At 43.7% G+C, this 18,614-nt stretch overlaps 1 protein-coding gene across 1 annotated transcript in view; it reads left to right on the top strand.

The window, feature by feature from the left end:
* POLH (DNA polymerase eta) overlaps nt 1-11,029 on the top strand; it is a 37,971-nt gene extending 26,942 nt beyond the window's left edge. Inside the window, exons 5-10 of the mRNA XM_082248958.1 lie at nt 1,119-1,222; nt 1,990-2,109; nt 2,360-2,483; nt 4,616-4,681; nt 8,370-8,542; nt 10,174-11,029. Coding sequence (XP_082105084.1) covers nt 1,119-1,222; nt 1,990-2,109; nt 2,360-2,483; nt 4,616-4,681; nt 8,370-8,542; nt 10,174-10,930 — 1,344 coding nt within the window. The 3' untranslated portion in view covers nt 10,931-11,029. The remainder of the gene's footprint in view (nt 1-1,118; nt 1,223-1,989; nt 2,110-2,359; nt 2,484-4,615; nt 4,682-8,369; nt 8,543-10,173) is intronic.
* The last annotated feature ends 7,585 nt before the right edge of the window (nt 11,030-18,614 follow it).

The raw sequence follows: 18,614 nt of genomic DNA, 5'->3' as shown, positions 1-18,614 counted from the left end.
TCCAGCTATGCTGAACCCTGCCTGTCACTTAGGAGATCCGCCCGCTTTGTTTACACAGGCGGGCGAATCTCCAGACTCGATTCCCCGACGATCGGGGAAGAGCGGCGGTGATCACCTCCACTCCTCCCCTGGCCCGACTCCCGCTGTGACTGAATACAGCGCGAGCGAGCCTCCGGCGGCGCGCGCGCGCCGCCGAGAAGTGGGGAGTGTCTGCCGACGTAGGTCTACGTCGTCAGACCTACAAGAGCAACTTTGCCGCAGTAGAGCTCTAGTGAGCAGCGGTAAAGTGGTTAAATATTGTTTTAATGTCACCTTTGCTACATTGATAAAATTTTCAAGTATATTTATAAAGGTTTTATACAGTAGTGTACTGTGCGCCTCTGTTTCCATCACCAAAAGTTCTCATACAGTACCAGCTGGTCATAAGTCTGAACGGTGATTAAACAGGTAGGTTGTTAAACTGATTGTAAAGGTTGTAATTGGGAAAAAAACAAACCTGTTATACTTGCACAGAACAGATCCTCTTCTTCTTTTTTTGGTCCCCTGCCAGCGGTCCTGGTTCCTCCCACCTGCTGTGTGCCCCTAATAGCAAGCCTCCCGCTATGGGGCACTTAAGCCGTCTTGCTCCCTCCCCCCTGCTCTCTTATTGGCTCACTGGCTGTAACTGACAGCAGCTGGAGCCAGTGGCTCCAGTTTCTGTGTGAGCCAATGAGAGGGAGACCCTGGTGAGCTGCTGCTCTCATGCACCTCACTGGATTGAAATGGTGCTCCGGTAAGAGTAATTGGGTGCTAGGAGGGGAGCTGCACCCAGGAGTTTTTTTACCTTTATGCATAGAATGCATGAAGGTAAAAAAAGTCTGTCTTTAGAACCACTTAAAGCAAGGAGCGTCTGTACAAAGTATGTGTAGAATTCATGTTTCCAGCTAGTTTTACTGATGTGTAAAATAGGTCAGCCTTGGGTGTTGTGTATGAGGCCTTGGTGAGGACAGAGTGGTTGTTATATGTGGCTATATCGCTTGGTTTGCAGTGGTGGGATGAATGATCTGCTGGGAAATTTTAAGTCTCTTGTCCTTCTAACCGTTTTTTTTTTTTTTTTTTTTTTTTTTGTCGTTGTCTAGGTTCTGGCAAAGTTAGCTTGTGGATTTAATAAACCAAACCGCCAAACTATCCTCTGTCAGGGCTCTGTGCCTGAACTATTCAATCAGCTGCCTATTGGAAAGATGTAAGTGTGGGGAGGAGGGTGGAGATTTCATATAAATCAGAATCTGTAACTGCAAAACCTCAACCTCTGCCTGCTAGTCTTCTACAAATACAGCGGCAAACGGTAATGTGGGTCAGAGGCGCCCCAGCCAGTAGGTCTTGTTTCAGGAGTCAGGTGGGCTCCTATCGGGGTGTCAGGAGAACCCCCTATCCAGAGGCCAGGAGTGGGCCGTGCAGCAAGGCGCTGCGACTAAAGGCCAGCAGTGATGTGCAGACATAGCATTCATAGAGCAGCCTTTCAAAACCTTTTTTTACCCCAGAGAAACCCTCCAAATTTTCAGGTTTCAAAGAACCTGCTAAAATCAATTCATCAGGGTCAGTATGAAGAAGGTCCCTTTGCAGTGGTTGGGAAAAATACCTCTCCACAGTGGTGTTCAGAATACTATCTTTCCAAACAGCTAAAAAGATCTGCTAAGTGGCATTGGACCCAAAAATGTGCAAGCATAATAGGTTTGAATCCCCTAGCAACCTATGAAGAAACTCTGGTTGAGAAAAGGCTGTAGAATCCGTGGTATTGGGGTGAATATACTGATGTGGCAGGTGCTTTGTCCAAGGAGTTATGCCAGTCCAATCTGCAATTTAGGACGGGGCAGCCCACTTTTATTAAACAGAACCATATATTTGAGGGGGATATGAATTAATGGGTAACAGTACCCAGTCTGTTTGCCCATCTCAGTATACTTTCTCCTGAGTTCTCCTGATCCTGCACCTCTTTTACTTTCATACCAGACGCCATCTTGGAGGTAAACTTGGGACATCTATCAAAGAAATTCTTGGCGTGGAGTACATGGGTCAGCTGACCCAGTTCAGCGAATCACATCTCCAGAGCCACTTTGGTGATAAAACCGGGTAAGTAGATTGTAAGAGCTTTTATTCTTCCTTTTTTTTTTTTTTTGCTTACCACAGTGTTCTGAAGCAGAACACCTTTTAGATGCGGCCAATAAAAGTAGCAATCTTGCAGGGATATTGCTCACGTGAAGCTGGGAGGTTTGCTTTATTGGTACTACTTTGTGGCTGAGATGTTAGATGTTGCTTCCAACAGAGGTTTCCCGCCAGATGATTTGTGACAAAGCCTTTTGTATTTCCTGTCCTTTTATAGATCGTGGCTATATAACCTCTGTCGTGGTATTGAAGATGAACCGGTGAAGCCCAGACAGCTACCCAAATCTATTGGCTGCAGCAAGACATTTCCTGGAAAGACAGCGCTGTGCACACGAGACCAGGTGGAGTAACCTCAAAGTAACGTCCCGGAAACCACAGCTCAGTAACTTCTGCAGGCAAACTATGTGACCCCCCCCCCTCCACCTCCATATTTGCCTGTATCTGTGCAGTTTTATTGACAGTATCCTAATACTATGAACCCCAACAGTGTGTTAACCCCTTAGTGATTGAGGGTAAAACAAATGTTAATGCCTGAACACAATTTTGCAACTTTGACATGCGTTAGTAAAACTGAACATGGCGCAACAACTTTGTGTATCCAGGTGGATTATACTGCTTTTTTTTCAGGGCAAATTGGGTTTTCTTTTGGTGGTAAATGGTAATAGATATCGCCTGTGTGTGTGGGTTTTTTCTTATCATTATTATTATTATTATCATCAATGGAAAACTGCCTTTAAAATAGTAAAAAAAAAAAAAAATACATTAACAAAAAAAAAACATGCTGTATATTTCTTGCTATTACCATAATTTACCAACAAAGAACAACCCAAAATAAATGCTCCTGCTCCTGTTGATCGCAGCGATACTGCATATCTGTTATTTGTGGTTTGTACTCGTAGTACAGCCCAGAAATAATCGTGCGCATTTTAATTTTTTTTTTTCCATCACACCTAAAACACACTGATGCTAACTGATACAAATTTAAAAAAATTATTTTTTTTAAAAAACTACTACCAAAATATACTGAGCCAGACCTTTTGACCCTAACCCTGACACTGATCTAGATCAAACCTTGATTTAGCTATTTTTTTTTTTTCTTCATTTTATTTTTTAATTACACACTTTTTTGTTTGTTTACATCCTTCTCCCCTGCAAGGAGAGAAAGATACAATGCATCTTTCTCTCCATTCAAAAGAGAGTGAAAACACATGGGCAGGCTATGCAGTGATTGATTCCTGTGACAGCCAATAGGCTTTTGATAGCGATCTGGTGTCCGGGAACTGGGAGTCACGATCCTTAACCACTTTACCACCGGAGCATTTTGCTGTCTTACGTCTGGGCCACTTTTTGCGATTCGGCGCTGTGCGACTTTAACTGACAAGTGCGACGCCGTACCCAAACGAAATTTACACCCTTTTTTTTTCACAAAAACAAAGCTTTCTTTTGGTGGTATTTGATCACCTGTGCGATTTTTACTTTTTGCCCTATAAACAAAAAAAGAGCGTAAATTTTGAAAAAATAACTATTTTTCACATTTTTTTTATGTGAAATTCCCCCCAAAAAAATGTAAAAATCAAAATTTTTTTAAATTTTTGGCCAATTTGTTTTCTGCTACCTATGTTTGGTAAAAAAATTCACAATAAGCGTATTTTGATTGGTTTGCGCAAAAGTTATTGCGTTTACTAACAAAGGGAAAGATTTCTGTCATTTTTGGTGTTTTTTTTTTTTAACGCGTAACGGCGGCGATCTGCGATTTTTTTTTTTGCGGGACTGCGACATTGCGGCGGACAGATCGGACCCTTGACTGACATTTTTGACACTTTTGGGGGTACCAGTGACATTACTGCAGTAATCAGTGCTATATATATGCACTGTTACTGTAAAAATGACACTGGCAGGGAAGGGGTTAATTTTATTGGAGAGGGAGGGGTTAATGTATGCCAAGACTGACGTGTGGGGGGGGGAGGTGACTGTGTGAGCCAGGGACAGATCGGATGTTCAGCGATCGCCGCTGCTCCTCCCCTGGCCCGACTCCCGCTGTGACTGAATACAGCGGGAGCGAGCCTCCGGCGGCGCGCGAGCGCCGCCCACAAGGGGGAGTGTCTGACGACGTAGGTCTACGTTGTCAGACGATAACGAGCCACTTTGCCGCAGTAGTACTACGGTACTCAGTGGCAAAGTGGTTAATGCATGACGCAGAGCTCATGGTGAAAGTCTGTCTGTGTACTGGGAACGAGCTCCCAGTACAAAGTAGGATACGCATATATGCGACCTCACGGATAAGGACCCACTTCAATGAGGTTGTATATCTGCGTACTGCCGACGTTAAAGAGTTAAGCAGCAAAATCGGTTGGTGTTGTTCAAGTAGCAACATTTTCATTCATACTTGGTATGCAGTATGAAGGGAAAAACAGTTTTGTTTCAGACACTGTGATAAATAAGGCCCTGTGTGATGCGGTGTTGTTTGCGGCAGGTGCAGCACTGGCTCTTACAGCTGGCTCTGGAGCTGGAGGACAGGCTGAAGAAGGACAAGGACACAGTGAGTATCTGCCAATACCATAGGTGTGTGTTCTATCCATGTGTGAGAAGTATTTTCATTTTTTCCAAAATGTCATTGCTTTAAGAGTTACATTTTCTAAATTGCCTTACACAATTGTCCAATGCATCACAGTATAAGGGAAAGTACTGTTTGACTGTTTGCCACGGTAAAACTTTAAAGCAGAACTTTACCCATAACAACTTGATAACAAATAATGTTGTTTAGGAAAGTACATACAATCCACATTAATAATTAAGCTACCAAAATTAGTGTGTGCTGTAAACTGCCTCCAGCATTGTTTCTTTTTGCTGGAGGCTGCCATTTTGTTGAAGCCAAGAGCCCATTGAACAGCAGTAAATCATCGATTTAACAATTTCAAAAACAGTAACATTCCTGTCAAATGACAGGTGTCATAACTTATCACCATGGCAGTTGCTGTTCAAACCGAATTAGCTTCTTCGGCTGCAAAGGATAAGATAGGAGGGTTAAATTCCGCATTAAAGCTGTCAGGCAAACTCAGCAGTGCCTAAAATTGGAGAGCAACTGAGCATGTGCAGAGCAGGGTGAGACAGTCTATTACTGGATTTTAAGCAGTATAGACACATTTGTAATGTTTTACATAGCTATACCTGCAAAGAGGGTCAACCTGAAGGGATCTAGCAGGACTTCATTTTCTGACTAAAGTTCCAATTTAATGTTACAGGTACCTAAAGTGGAACTTTACTCACCTCCACCCCAGCGCTGTGGTGTCTGGGGCTCCCAAAGCATGGAAGAAAACGAATATCGGGGCACTGATGTCCGTATCAAATTAAAAACACTTTATTAACATCAGCAGCACACTTGCATAGAAGTTAGCATGAAACAGAATGGATAGGGAACACCTGGGACCAAGCAGCTGTAATCAGTGTGAGGCTGTAGACATCACTGAGCAAACAGAGACTGAGGATGATAGGCAGTCAGCCAGCTCCAAGTATGGGTATTGGCAGCGGCGTTTTAGGCTGCACACGAGGATGACAGTTGTCTAAATGCCTGGTGCATGTTGGGAAAGGGGGTGTACGTGACGCGTTTCCAGTGAAAGGAAGTGATGGACTTAACAAGCCAAAATGACAGGAAGAGGAGGAACATGGGAGGGGAAGGAGGGAGAAAGCTGAGCTGCTGCATAGAGCTAGAAGGGTGGGAGGGGAGAGAAAAATCACAGAAGACCTAGCCGAGCCATTAACCCTTGGCTTGCAGACTGCCAGTATCAGGGAATACAATGTTACTACTGGAAACGGGGAGTAAAATGGCTGTACTGTAAATGGATCAGGTATTACATTGCAATATTACCATTACTAGAGATATATTCATATATGATTAAAAATAGATATATATTGGTAATATAGATGTATATAAGACAAATATATAGAAAAAAATAAATAAAATCAATAAATAATAAATATATACAACCTGCACAACTGATATGCATTTCTAATTCAAAGAGACCAAATGATACATAGCAAAGGTACATAACAGAAGCTCAGATAATAGACCAAAATTGAAAAATGTATAAGAACAGAGAGGAGACCAGGTACTTGCTACAAAATAATACGCACCTCAAGTTCCTCATTGAGGCCTTTTGGCGACGGAGTATTGAGGTGATAAATCCAAAAGGTTTCTCTGTGGAAGAGGGTATGAAACCTCTCCACCATAGAGTCACAGGAGGGAGTTTGGGTTTTGGAATTGAAGAAGAGGGCAAGTCCCTGGAAACATGTCATGTACACCCCCCTCTCCTGATAGCCACCAGGCATTTTGACAGCTGTCATCCTCGTTTGCAGCCTAGAACCGCTGCCCATACTTGGAGCTGGCTGACTCCCTGTCATCCTCAGTCTCTGTTTGCTCAGTGATGTCTACAGCCTCACACTGATTACAGCTGCTTGGTCCCATGTGTTCCCTATCCATGCTGTTTCATGCTAACTTCTATGTAAGTGTGCTGCTTTATTTTAATAAAAAAGTGTTTTTCATTTGATAATACGGACCTCAGCGCCCTGCTATTCGTTTTCTTCCACATTGAGGTGATCCTACCCAGATCTTCTGCGGGAGCTGCAGAGGTTCCAGTCTCGGTCCTTTTGCCTGTTCGTTCATCCATCCAGTTGCCTCATCCATACAGAGGCGTAACTAGAACCTTCAGGGCCCCGGTGCAAGAAACCAGGAAGGGCCCCCCGGACTCCTGGCTGGGGCCCTTCCCTTCAAGCCTGGAGCTCTTCCCAATGATCCTGGGGCCCTTTACTCTAGTTTCGGGGCCCTTTTTTACGGTCCCGCAGCGGGACCCTTTCACAAGTTCTGCAGTGGGCCCCCTTCTTGCCATCTTTGGGCCCCACGGTGGTGGAATGCCAGGGCCGGTCGCAAGTGTGACCTTTGTGATTCTGGAAGTTTACCCACTGGTGTCAGTAGTTTTTATTTTTTGGTATTTTAATTGTATTTTTTTATTACCCTGTTGATGGTCTTCAGGCACAGATGAAAGTTCAAACGGACCAAAGGACTATGCACTTTTAGGAGCGCTGTATGTACTGTGTACTTTAGTTGTATTTTAGTCGACTAAAATCTCCAGTACATTTTTAGGCCGGCTAAAACCTCCGGTACTTTTTTTAGGCCGGCTAAAACCTCCGGTACTTTTTTAGGCCAGCCAAAATCTAGTGGGTTTAGTTAATGCATTTTTTAAACATTTCTCCAGAATTGCCAAACTCATGATGTACTCCTGGAGTGAAAATCGAATAATAATATTTATGGTATTAAGGTTTGAACATGCTCTACAGACACTGATTTAGCCATTGTGATATATAACCAGTATTAACTTTTGTCAAATTTCGATTTGGTTTTAGTCATTGTTTTTTTGACTGAAATGCAATTTTAGACGACTAAAATAGTGTTAATTTCATTGCCAAAAATACTTTAGTTGACGAAACGAACACGTTCTATAAGATTCATTTGGTTGCAGTGTTGCATGACAGAGTATATGCCAGTGAAACACTCACAGCATGGAAAAAATGGCCTGGAAAGGAAGAGGTGAGGGGTGTAACATGCTGGTATTGAGGTGGTTAAAGAAGTATAGCCAAAGCTAGTTTGGCTGTACTTCTATGGATCACAGGTGTGCAATTAGTTTTGCACTCCTGTGACCCCTTTTCAGCAGAGAGTGGGCTGAAGTCACAGAAGTCAGTCGAGGCACCGCGTCATCACGACAGTGGAAGTCAGGATCCACCATGTGCCTGGACCGACACGCGGCTCATCCTCTCAGCGAACTGCTCAGAGCCTGAGCTGGCCACTTCCCACCCCTCCACAGTCCAGCGCTTCAGTGAGCGAGGAGGGGGCAGAGTGGAGAGCTGCTGACTGACAGTCAGCAGCTCAGGGAGCTGTCAGAACCGAGCGATCGGCTGTTTTCAATCGCTCGGTTCTCAGCGCAAAGGCGCCTAAGGACAGATGCAGCATCAGACTGATGCTGCATCCACCTATGTAGGTGTAATTCTGGAAAAAAAAAAACAAAGCCATACATCTTTTAAGAGGTTTCTGAATCAATTTCCAGTGCTGTGAAAATGGTTAAAGAATCTTTTTAGATTGTGAGCAAAAAAACATGTTAGGAGACGATGTCATAGTGTTATCTAATTGTCTTGCTCCCTTGTATCTGCTCTGTTAACTTCACATTCCTCTTCCCTAGAATCAAAGAGTGGCCAAACAGCTGACAGTGGGCACACACCGGCAGGGAGACCCTGGTTGGAGCAGTGTATCTCGCTGCTGTGCCCTTACCCGCTATGAAGCACAGAAGATCAGCAGCGATGCCTTTGCACTCCTGAAAAGTTTTAATGTGGCCGGAAGCCACCAAGCTGCATGGTAAGTGGATGCCTCTACATAATTGTGAACAATCATTTGTTTGTACAACCGGTATTAGCCCCACAATATGGACACTAAAGCTGGGCATCAATGGATGTTTTTTTCTTCTTTTTCTTTATTTTTAATTTTTTTTTAATTTTTTTTTTCCAATCAGCTAGTGGGCTGATCAAAAAAAGAAACTGAACAGATTTTCCCCTCCACATAAGTGAGGTGGATAAATAAATCCTTCCCACTGTGTTGTATTCTGAAAGCGGTGAAAGCTGTTAGAATACAATGATCAGTGCTGTAGCTGACTGACTGAAAATGCTTTATTGAACAAGCATTTTCTAAAAAGCCTTGTAATTCCCAATGTACTGCGCAGATACTGGTGAGCGCTCTCGCAGTCCATTGAGCTTCCTGGACTGCGGTAACTGCCTGCCCATATCGGAGGTACATGCAGACAATGTACTGACAGTCTGCAAGAGCCTCACATTGCACCTGTGATCTGCTAATCACTGGTGCAAGGATTTACAGGCTCTCAAGAAAAAAAAAAGATAAATGCACATCTTTTTACCTGCAAAAAAAAAAATGTGCATTTATTTATTTTAAGTGAACTTATACTTTAACCACTTAAGCCCCGGAAGATTTTACCCCCTTCCTGACCAGGGGGTATCTTGCGATTCGGTACTGCGTGACTTTAAGGGACAATTGCGCGGTCGTGCGACGCTGTACCTAAATGAATTTGACGTCCTTTTTTTCCCACAAACAGAGCTTTCTTTTGGTGGTATTTGATCACCTGTGCGATTTTTTGATCATGCGCTATAAACAAAAAAAGAGCGACAATTTTGCAAAAATAACTATTTTTCACATTTCTTTTATATGAAATTCCCCAAAAAAATGTAAAAATCAAAATTTTTTTAACATTTTCGGCCAATTTGTTTTATGCTACATATGTTTGGTAAAAAAATTGCAAAAAGCGTATTTTGATTGGTTTGCGCAAAAGTTATCGCGTTTATAAACTAAGGGAAAGATTTTTGTCTTTTTTTTTTTTTTAGTGCGTAATGGCGGCGATCTGTGATTTTTTTTTTTTTTTTGCGGTACTGCGACATTGGGGCGGACAGATCGGACCCTTGACTGACATTTTTGACACTTTTGGGGTTACCAGTGACATTACTGCAGTAATCAGTGCTATATATATGCCCTGTTACTGTAAAATGACACTGGTAGTGAAGGGGTTAACTTTTTATTTGAGAGGGAGGGGCTGTGTGTGTCCCTAGGGGCGTGATTCTAACTGTGATTGGCTGTGGCTTGAGGTGTAGGAACAGTGATCAACGGTCCTACATAGTAGAACCGTATGATCACCATTCCTACACAGGGGAGAATGACAGGCGGCTTGTTTACATTAGCCGCCTGCCTTTCTCCCGCTGTCACGGACGATCGTGAGTGACCCGATGTCCGCCAGGCACGCGCGCGCGGGGGGGGGGGGGGTCCGGCGGCGCGCTCGCTCCCTAGACCCTGCAGTATATGTACTTGCGGCGGTCGGCAAGTGGTTAATAATTTCCCTAGGACAAGCTTTACGTCTCCCAAACAATGCTATTTAGTGGTTTTGCTTTGTGCAGCACATAAAATGATTCACCCCTGTTTTCCTGCAGGTCTCCATCACTCAATCTGCTGGCACTCTCAGCCAGTAAGTTCACAGAGATTGCATCATCTGGAAGTGGAATTTTCAACTTTCTCACCAAAGATCCAGCCAGTACCCAGAATCCTCCTGGTGGCCTCACGCAGATGTCGCCAAACAGCCCCAAAACTCCACATAAATTGCACCAAGATTCAGAGAACAGAGCTCCCAGTGCCATCCAACTGATGTTCCAAAAGGCAGTGGAAAAGAGGAAGAACATCCCAGAGGAAGCCCCTCTTCCCAGTGTTTCCACCCTAAATCCAGATGATAAGCAAGACTGTGTGAATAGCACGGTGTCTGTTCGAAGGTCCTTCTTTGAGTCCAAATCTCACCAACAGCTTACAATGGACCTGGAGAAAACTGAACCTCTGAGCAGTGTCCAGGATGGAGGGGCCTCCTGTGAAGATCATGTATCTGATGAATTTATTTCCTCCTCCATGGACCCAGTAGAACAGAAACCAGGACACCCTGAGGAAGACATGATAAGCTGTGAGAAGTGTCACCAGCAGATTCTGGTGTGGGACATCCCAGAACACATGGATTATCACTTTGCCCAAGAATTACAAGACTCTTTCTCTGTTCCTAGTCCTAGCACTGCTCTATCTAGACCCACCATGACGCCTCAAGCCAAACCTAAAAACAAAGCTAAGAACCATCCAACTCCGAATGCAAAACGCGCCCGGAGTGAAGGCAGCCGGACTTTGGATACCTTCTTTAAAAAGGCTCCTTAGCTCCTGTCTTCTCTGTAGGTCTTTTGCTGACTGTCATCTGCTGCATATAAGTTTCTGGTGGGAATAGATCCCCATGTAAAGATATAGAAAGCCTCTGTGAGCGTTTTACCGTATTTTCTGGAAAGCCTCTGTGAGCGTTTAACCGTATTTTCTGAAGTTGTCATATGATAAAACTTTTTAAAAAGAGGACCTGAACTGTGGAAGCTGTGCCCAAAAATGGCATGCAGAGAGCTCAGTACTAGCCCACCCGTATTGCTTGGCAGAGAACAAAGTATTTGTCACCAATAATGCATGTAGCTGACTTGCTATGCCTTTTGCACAAAATCTCTGTGGAGGTAGCCATCTTGATAAAGGGGCAGACCTTTTTTCTTATGTCAGAGCTGCCCCCAGTGACTCATGATCTAATAATGAGTGGGTTAATGATTAGAGATGAAGGAAGCACAGTTCCACTGAGAAGGATGAAGCAGGGAGATCCTTGCACTGCAGGTCATCAGGCACAGCTTCCTCTCCAGCAAGGAGAACAGAGAGCAGCACAGGAGTGACATCACAGAGTTTCACTCTAAATCTGGTGTAACTAGCAGTCACAGCCAGCAGTGCCTTAAATAATCTCACGCTGCAGATATATAGCTATGAGGCTACAGAACAGGAAGGCCTAGGCACAAAAAGTGCACTGCTATCTTTCAGAAGGAATTCCGAACAAAAGGTAAATCTTTCCAGGGTGCTGCTTTAGGAACAATTATTTCTTGATCTCTATAGGGCAGCAAGGTGTAGGCTGGGTTCACGTCTATGCTAATTAGATCCATTTGGAACCACATCCAATTCGCATGACATGTGAATTTGGCAGCCTTCTCTATGGAGCCGGTTTGCTTTTAGAGTCCTGTGCTTTTTTCGTTTTGGTTCAAGTGCGATTTTCAAGTAAAAATTCGCACCTGAATCATACCTGAACCGGTGCACAAAACCACACTGGACTTCCTTTTAAATATCGCACTCAAACCACAGCCAGACGTGTGAGCCGAGCCTTACTTTGGGTTCAGGTGCAATTAAATCACTTATACTAATTTTAGAATGGTATGCATTTCCACTTTTATCAAGTACAGAGAACTTGGTGGAGCTCCAGTCATTTTTGGGTTTTAATAAAAGTCCGCAGCTACAAAAACTATAACTGCTGACTTTTAATAAACACACACTCACTTGTCCCACGATCTAGTGATGTGCTCAAACGAGCCGTTCCTTTCCTCGGTCTTCTGTCCCTGGTGCCGCCATTTAAACTGTGGGCACCTGGCTGTGACAGCTTGCGACTTCACAGTGGGATGCCCACTGCACATATGCGAACCGCTCTTTGCATTATGATTGGTCTTCCAGGACCTGTAATATGTCCCAGAAGACTGAGGGGAGGGAGGGGGAGAGGAGAACTTCTGCTTGGATCCCTTAGACCAGTGGTCTTCAACTCTGGTCCTCAGGGCCCACTAACAGGCCAGATTTTTAAGTATTACCTTGGGGAGATGCAGACTAGAGTACTGCAATCACTGAGCAGCAAATGATATCACCTGGGATGTATTTCAGTTATCTTGCAAATCTGGGCTGTTAGTGGGCCCTGTAGGCCAGGGTTGAGGACCACTGCCTTAGACGATCTGAGCGAAAGTGGGAGCAGGCACCTGTCAAAAAAAAAAAGTGACAATTTTGTTAAAGGGAAGGAGAGGCCTAAAAGCGGAACGTCTTGGGTGGAGCTTCAGCTTCTTTAACCAGGAATGGTGAAAGGAGGGGAAAGCTCTGGGTCAAGGTCTCGTGTATACTAGGACTACATATACGCTAGCGGAGGATAAAAGAACATTATTGTACCACAAAGAATGCTTCAATGAATTTTCAGATCTCGGAGAACCCCCTGCTAAAAAAATGATACCTATAGCTTACAGTACACACATAAAAATAATTGAGAAAAACAGTGAAAATTTCAGTGTCTCTTTTTAAATGGATGGTCTGTGGAGAAATGCCTTAATTACAATAATAGGTTGGAAAAAAAAAAATGCACATTGGGGATTGTGATATAAATAAAGTTTTAGCAAAAGTGGAAAAAAAGTAAAATGTTACGCCCATACCCTTAACCTCTGTGATACACATGTTGCATATCAAAGCACACACTGGAGTGAGAGCAATCATTCTACGCCCATTATTCATGGTTAATTCGAAAATGATGACCCGAAGAAGCTTTTAAAGATTCTCCAATGGAAAATATAAGGTACTGTAGTATGTAGTCATTTTGCAGGTGCGTGCAAATTAAAAGCTGGACATGTTGAGTATCTGTTTACTGACCAAAACACATATTTGATATTTTACATGCCCTGAAATTTAACTTTAGTGTATTTTTACTGAAATTGTATGCTTGGTAAGCAGTGTCACATAAAAAATTGAAACTACCACCTTTTTATGCTATATAATGTGTGGGGTTTTTAATTAATCTTGAGGCCTAAAGTGATTTTTTTTTAAAAAATGTGTGCAAAAACACAAAGTTCTGGCAGCAAAACATTCATTAAACATTTGACATATTTTGGGGGTTCTGTTGGTCCTCCTTCATCAGGGCTTTTCGATGTACAGTATTTATAAAGCTTGTCTGAGCTGTCAGAAAAAAAGGGGGTGGAGAGCTGAGTGGGAAGAGCTTTTGAGAGCTGATTGAAGGGAAGAGACACAACCCCTTCACACACAGGAACAGCGCTGAGGCTGTCGGTAAGCTGGAGGTCCCTCCCCTGTCACCATTTTTCTCTTGGTGTCAGGAAAACTTGTCAGAAGTGACTCATGCTATTGAATAGCAGGGAAACGAGGCAGCAGACAGAAATTACACTTAGTGCTCTGGATTGAGACAAGTAGACACTATAGAGGGATATGCTTTAGAGATTTACAACCACTTTAAATTTGCACTAAGTATCCAGGCTTTAATGAGCTCTGGACATGATGGGGTGAAGTGATGATCTTGTGCATAGAAATGTTTCATTGTTGTATAAACCTTATTTTTAAATGTGTATTTTGTAATTATTTTTGGAGATGGCTATGGTTGTATCTATTACCTATGCAAGTCCTGCTTAAGAGTGTTGCACATTCTTCGCTGAATTTGTCAGCTGATTGAAAACTATAGGTATAGTATGTGGCAAAATTATTTTTATATCCTTGATGGCAGTAGCAGGGATGCTGGTTTTATTTTGGGGTACACAGCCTCTGGCAGGAGAATTTTTATAATTTAATATAAGATATATGACCATAGTAACCAGGAATGTGCATGGAAAATGTGAACACTGCATTTAATAAACTATATTACCAAAAGTATTGGGACGCTGCCTTTACACGCATATGAACTCAGGCGTCGTAGTCCGTAAGGTTCAATATTAATTTGTAAAACTTGTTTTGTACACTGGTGTGCAGTCATGTTGGAACAGGAAGGGGCCATCCTCAAACTGTCCCCACAAAGTTGGGAGCATGAAATTGTCCAAGATGTCTTAAGGCCCGTACACACGCGTCGATAATTGGCCGTGAATTTTCGGCCAACGTCCGATTTTCGGCTTGTTAGTATGATGCTTCCGACAACCGACTTTTCGGCTGAAAAAAATCTGGTGTGCATGCTATAAAATTTTTGTTGGCCGTCAACACAACGGCCGATTTTCCGTCAGTCAGTACAGATTTCGGCAGACAAAAATCTGATGAGCAAGACTGGGCATGCTCAGAGAAGAAAAAACACACGGAAAGTAAACCAGCACATGACATCACTTCTGAAGTTGGTTTTTGTTGGCCGAGAAAATTAGTGTGCAGTCTAGACACATTCCAACCAACAAAACACCACTCTGGACAAAAGTCGGACGATCGGTCGGCCGATAATCGTTGCGTGTGTACGAGGCATTAGTATGCTGACACCTTAAAAGTTCCCTTTACTGGAACTAAGGGGCCAAGCACAACCCCTGATAAACAACTCCACACCATAATCCCCCCTCTGCCAAATGATTTGTACCAGTGCATAAAGCAAGGTCCAAAAAGACATAGATGAGCCAGTTTGGGGTGGAGGAACTTGACTGGCCTGCACAGAGTCCTGACCTCAACCTGATAGAACATCTTTGGGATAAATTAGAGTGTAGACTGCGAGCCAGGCCTTCTTATCCAACATCGGTGCTTGACCTCACAACTGCCCTTCTGAAAGAATGGTCAAACATTCCCATAGACACACTCCTAAACCTTGTGGACAGCCTTCCCAGAAGAGTTGAAGCTGTTATAGCTGCAAAGGGTGGGCCAACTCAATATTGAACCCTACGGACTAAGGGTCCTTTCACACGGGCGGTCCGTATGTCCGTTTTTCATCCCATCCGTTTGCTGATGATATACGGACATAATGCATGTCAATGGGATTGCGGATGTCAGTGGACGACCATCCGCTGACTTCTGATTTGCGTCCTTTCCGATCAGTTCAGTTTTTTGGAACGGAAGAGAACCCTAGTTTTCTTCCGTTTAAAAAACGGAACGGACGCAAAAACGGATGTCAGCGGTGTCATCCGCTGACATCCACAATCCCATTGACATATATTATCTCCGTTTATCATCCGCAAACAGATGGGATGATAAACGGACTTACGGAACGGACACTCCAAAGTGTCATCCATGTCCGTTTAAAAAAAAAAAAAGTGCCTGAGCGGAGGAAAATACAGACCGCGCCGTGTGAAAGGACCCTTTGGCTCCTTTCACACAGGCGGACCGTTCAGATCCACCTGTCTGTTTTTTTGGCGGATCTGAACGGATGCCCCATGCATCTCTATGGGGCATCGGATGTCAGCGGAGACATGTCTGCTGACGTCCGATCCGTCAAATCTGGACGGATGGAAACCCTATATTCCATCTGTCCATCGGATCGGATGAGAACGGACAGACGGTCCATTCTCATCCGAATCCCCCATAGAAAACAGTGGGGACCTGACAGCTCTGTCAGAGCTGCCATCCGCCTGCTCAGCGGGGGGGGATCGATCCCCGCTGAGAAAAACGGAGTCCGCCAACCGACTCTACAGTGTGAAAGGGGCCTTAGACTGGGATGCCATTAAAGTTCATGCGTGTGTAAAGGCAGGTGTCCCAATACTTTTGTATTATATACAATACATAGTGTGTGTGCAGTAGTATGTAAAAATAACACCATACACCAGAAATGTCTTGTATTTTATTGAGGATTTGTGCAATGTATTCCAAAGCTAATTTCTAGACAAGCTACTCCATCTACGTTTGAAATAAATTAATGTAAACTGTTTACCTACTAAAGGATTTGACGCTCAGTACAGACTGTCTTGTGATTCTTGCTGGGAAAACTCAGCCATGGCCTGGACCTCCTTTTTCTCCATTGCAGTTCAAGTGACTGTCATAAGGGAAATACAGGGGCTGCTATGATTCTCTCCTGAGGAAAATCTACTTTAGAGACCTGAAATAAACATGCGATGTGGGAGTTGTAATTCCTTCTTTCTATACTTATTCCAGGATTTAGGGTTACCATATACGTTGTTATATCACTATAGAATCTTTGCACAGTCAACTTAACCACTTAAGCCCCGGAAGATTTTACCCCCTTCCTGACCAGGGCCTATTTTGCTATTCGGCACTGCGTGACTTTAACGGACAATTGCGCGGTCGTGCGACACTGTACCTAAATTAATTTGACGTCCTTTTTTTTTCCACAAACAGAGCTTTCTTTTGGTGGTATTTGATCACCTGTTCGATTTTTACTTTTTGCGCTATAAACAAAAAAACAGCGTAAATTTTGCAAAAATAACAATATTTTTCACATTTTTTTTATATGAAATTCCCCCCCAAAAAAAGGAAAAATCAAAATTTTTTAACATTTTGGGGCATTTTTATTTTTTTTACCATATGTTTGGTAAAACCGCCCAAAAGCGTATTTTGATTGGTTTGTGCAAAAGTTATTGTGTTTACTAACAAAGGGAAAGATTTTTGTCATTTTTGTTGTTTTTTTTTTTTTTTAACGCGTAATGGCGGCGATCTGCGATTTTTTTTTTTTTTTTTTTTTTTTTTTTTTTTTTTTTTTTGCAGGGCTGCGACATTGCGGCTGACAGATTGGACCCTTGACTGACATTTTTGACACTTTTGGGGTTACCAGTGACATTTCTACAGTAATCAGTGCTATACATATGCACTGTTACTGTAAAATTACACTGGCAGTGAAGGGGTTAACTTTTTTGAGAGGGAGGGGTTATGTGTATCCCTAGGGGCGTGCTTCTAACTGTGATTGCCTGTGGCTTGAGGTGTAGGAACAGTGATCAACGGTCCTACATAATAGAACCGTATGATCACCATTCCTACACAGGGGAGAATGACAGGCGGCTTGTTTACATCAGCCGCCTGCCTTTCTCCCTCTCCACGCGATGATCGCGAGTGCCAGGTTGACCTGATGTCCACCGGTCACACGCGCGGGGGGGGGGGGGGGGGGGTCCCTGACCACGCGGGAGCGTGCCTCCGGCAGCGCGCGCTCGCTCCCTAGACCCTCACAGGCTAGCAACGTCTCCCTACGTCGCACTGCCTGTGAGGGGCTGACTGCCGACGTAAATAGTTGTGCGGCGGTTGGCAAGTGGTTAAAGTGGTTGTTATCCCTTCCATATACCCAGTGAAGTGACTGGCCTCAGGTGATACACAGAGATAGCAAATTCTCTGACATAATCTGTACCTGTTTAGCTACAGCTTTTTCCTCTTCATCTCTTAAAAGTGCTGAGTTTGAAAGCGACCCTGAGTAGTGTTTTAGAAAAAAGGGGGGCGGAGAGCTGCGCTGAGCAGAGCTCAGTGAGAAGGCCTCGGACAGCTGATCAGAGGGAAGGGACACCCCCCCCCCCCCCTCCACACAGGAACAGAGCTGAGGCTGTCAATCAGCTGAAGATCCCTCTCTCGTCACCATTTTTCTCTTGGTGTCAGGAAGACTTGTCAGAAGTGATTCATGTTGGTAGCAGAGAAACGAAGCAGCAGACAGAAATAACACTTAAGGGTTGATTCACTAAAGTCAAGTAGTCTGTGTACTGCAAGGGTACTGCGCTAGATCTAAGGAGAAGCTCTGCTGATTTCTATCATCCAATCATGTGCAAGCAAAAATGCTGTTTTCTTTCTTTTCCTTGCATGTTCCCTTGAGATCTAGAGCACCTACGTGCCTTTAGTAAATCAACCCCTTAGTGCTCTGAATAGGCTTTGTTCATTTTTCATGTCTGAGGTTTACAACCACTTTAAGGGGGAACTCCACTGTATCTGAGCACTACAGACCAAAAACACCATTTTAATTTATTTTCAAAATTCAGAGCAAACTCCCCCATCCATTTATTCCTTCATGCTTTTTTATTCTGTTGAGAAATCACTTTTAAAAACACCCCCCTAATATTTCTAGCTGCTGCCATCTTGAGCTAGAGCAGATTTATGTAGCATTTCATCTGCCCTTAGCTAAAGCATGCAGGCAGGAGTGTGTGCATAATGAGGTTGTAGACCCCCCCCCCCAAAAAAAAAACCTGTAAGACAAAGGCATAATGAGCTAGTATGCATCACATACTAGCTCATTATGAAATACTTACCTTAGAACAGGCATGTCCAACCTGCGGCCCGGAACCTCAGGCAATGCAGCCCACTGCCCCCTAACAATTTTTTTTTTTTTTTTGCTGGGGAGGAAGGAAGTCAGGTCGGG

The sequence above is a fragment of the Pelophylax lessonae genome (genome assembly GCF_965119305.1).
Source record: "Pelophylax lessonae genome assembly, chromosome: 3".
Classification (NCBI taxonomy): Eukaryota; Metazoa; Chordata; class Amphibia; order Anura; family Ranidae; genus Pelophylax; species Pelophylax lessonae.
This window is presented reverse-complemented; position numbering and strand designations above follow the sequence as displayed.